The 2318-nt window shown below is 36.3% G+C and overlaps 1 protein-coding gene across 1 annotated transcript; it reads left to right on the forward strand.

The window, feature by feature from the left end:
- Nucleotides 1–331: 331 nt before the first annotated feature.
- LOC112764945 (ethylene-responsive transcription factor 3) lies at nt 332–1988 on the forward strand. Its single transcript, XM_025810790.3, has one exon. It carries the CDS (start codon nt 819–821, stop codon nt 1476–1478), a length of 660 nt encoding a protein of 219 aa, XP_025666575.1. The 5' UTR covers nt 332–818; the 3' UTR covers nt 1479–1988.
- The last annotated feature ends 330 nt before the right edge of the window (nt 1989–2318 follow it).

Consider the following 2318-nt stretch of genomic DNA (forward strand, 5'->3'; position numbering starts at 1 on the left):
ATTTAAAAATTTACTGTTAGTCAATAGATTATTGAAATGTTACACTTGTTTAAATGAGATTTTTTTTAGAATATTATCTAAATAGATTTCTGAAAAAAATTTGTATTGAATATTTTTGTCAAACAAAAATTTATTACATTGAGATCTCAAAATTTTATAAAATAAAATATATAAATTTTTATCTTAGTTAAATCTATTTATTTTTATTTGAATAAATAAATTCTCAAAATTATAACACAAAAACCGATAAATCTTACTTTTATAAAATTAAAAAACCTCAACTTAATAAAAAAAATTTAAAAACAAAAAAATCCCATACAAAATTGTTCAGAAACTTATTTAAAAATATACTCTTTTCTTTATTATCACATTATTAAACCTATCTCCATTCCCAATTTCCATCAACCACCATGCTATACACATAAAATAAAGTAGCGAATTCCTCTCTTGTCCCTCATTGTTCCATGTACTTGTGTGAAAAGTAAGGACAAATTTGTCAATTCAAATCACTATAATCTATCGCAGCGAATTAGGCAACACCACATGGGAACACGAAAATAACGAAAAAGAAAAAAATTGTGAAAGAGAGAGATTGAGAGAGAGAGAAAAAAAAAAGAGAGATGGAGGAGAAGCAAGATTAAGAAATTGCCCATTGAAGAAGGTGGTGGCTGGTGTTTTTGGGTCTCTCCTATTCCCAAAAAAGACTCAAACTTTAACCCTAATTTTTCTTCTCCTTCTTCTCTTCTTCTTCTTTTCGTTCATCACCACCACCAACTTCATCATCGTCATCATTATCTTCATCTTCCCCATCATCATCGATGCGTCGAGGTAGAGATGCCGTCGCCGTCGCCGCCGCAGCCGTAGCAGCAGATCCGACGCATCCAAACGCCGATTCAAGAAACAACGTCGGAGAAACGCGGTTTCGCGGAGTGAGGAAGCGACCATGGGGAAGATTCGCGGCGGAGATAAGGGATCCATGGAAGAAGGCGCGCGTGTGGCTTGGAACATTCGATTCCGCCGAGGACGCCGCCAGAGCATACGACGCTGCCGCCCGATCCTTCCGTGGACCAAAAGCAAAGACAAATTTTCCGTTCCCCAACGCCGAAATCGGAATCTCACACTCTCAGATTCCGATTCACGGTTACGATGATCCGGTTCACGGGTTCGGAAAGTACGAACCGGTTCAGGTGAATCGGCCAACGAGCAGCGGCATGAGCAGCACGGTCGAATCGTTCAGCGGACCTAGGGTTTCATCAACGGCGGCGCTTCCAGCGGTTGATCGTCGCCGAAGGAAACCGGAGAAGCCGGTTGTAGTTCCGGTCGACGATTGCCACAGCGATTGCGATTCGTCATCAACCATCGACGACGAGGATTCGTTCCGGAAAGCCCTAACTTTCGATCTAAACCTTCCGCCGCCGGAGGAAGACGACGTCGGTTTCACCGACGAGGAGATTCGCGCCACCGCCTTGTGCCTCTGATATGGGATGAGAGATTTGACAACGAGGTTCGGTTTCCGGTGCATAATCTCGTGTTGATTTTCTCTTAATTTTCTCGGGAAAATGATTTCTGGGGAAATTGGGGCAAAATCATGTATTTTTAGTTTTTCCCTTTTTAAAAAAAAAAATTACAATTTTACTTTGTTGAGGCACTAAAAAATTGGGTAAAAACAAAAGGAAAAAAAAAGATTTCCACTTTGTTTAGATTAATTAATATTATTGATATATATTATGGTGTTGTTAGAAATTGGCATAACCATGTGTGTTATGTATGAGGATAGATACAATGAAGAGATTGTTGTTAATGTTGCTGTATCTGTGTTAATGTTGTAACTTTGGATCCTTATGTGATAGAAGCATTGGACATGATCACTCTCTGGATCTACTTCTTAGAGATTAGAACTTACATTTTTTGTTAAGTTTTTTTCTTTTTTGTACAAAAGATTATGGCAATCAGATTAGAGAATAAAATTACATTCTGCTTATTTACAATTTTGCTTCGTTGAGATGAATTTTTTGTTTTATTTTTTTACATCTTTGAAATTTGAGTATTGTTGAGTTTCTATTGAATAGAAATAGAACGAAATGTAATCTTCATTTAACTTGCTTGGGTTAATCTTAAGTTACAAGTTTTAGTACGCTGATTGGTACTATTAGTTTGATTTTGGGGATTACCTCTTGTGTGTTTTAACTTTTAATCATAATGTGTCAATGAACAAATTTGTTTACTTAACAAAATTGGTTTGATAATATTAGTTCTTTTTTTTCCCTTTTTATCATATCAACAAAAAATAAATGTGCTATCAAATGATTATTAATGTG

This window comes from Arachis hypogaea, chromosome 17, assembly GCF_003086295.3.
Source record: "Arachis hypogaea cultivar Tifrunner chromosome 17, arahy.Tifrunner.gnm2.J5K5, whole genome shotgun sequence".
Classification (NCBI taxonomy): domain Eukaryota; kingdom Viridiplantae; phylum Streptophyta; class Magnoliopsida; order Fabales; family Fabaceae; genus Arachis; species Arachis hypogaea.

Coding starts and splice junctions, on each gene's coding strand:
- LOC112764945 (XM_025810790.3), top strand. CDS start 819: ATGCGTCGAGGTAGAGATGCCGTCGCCGTCGCCGCCGCAGCCGTAGCA.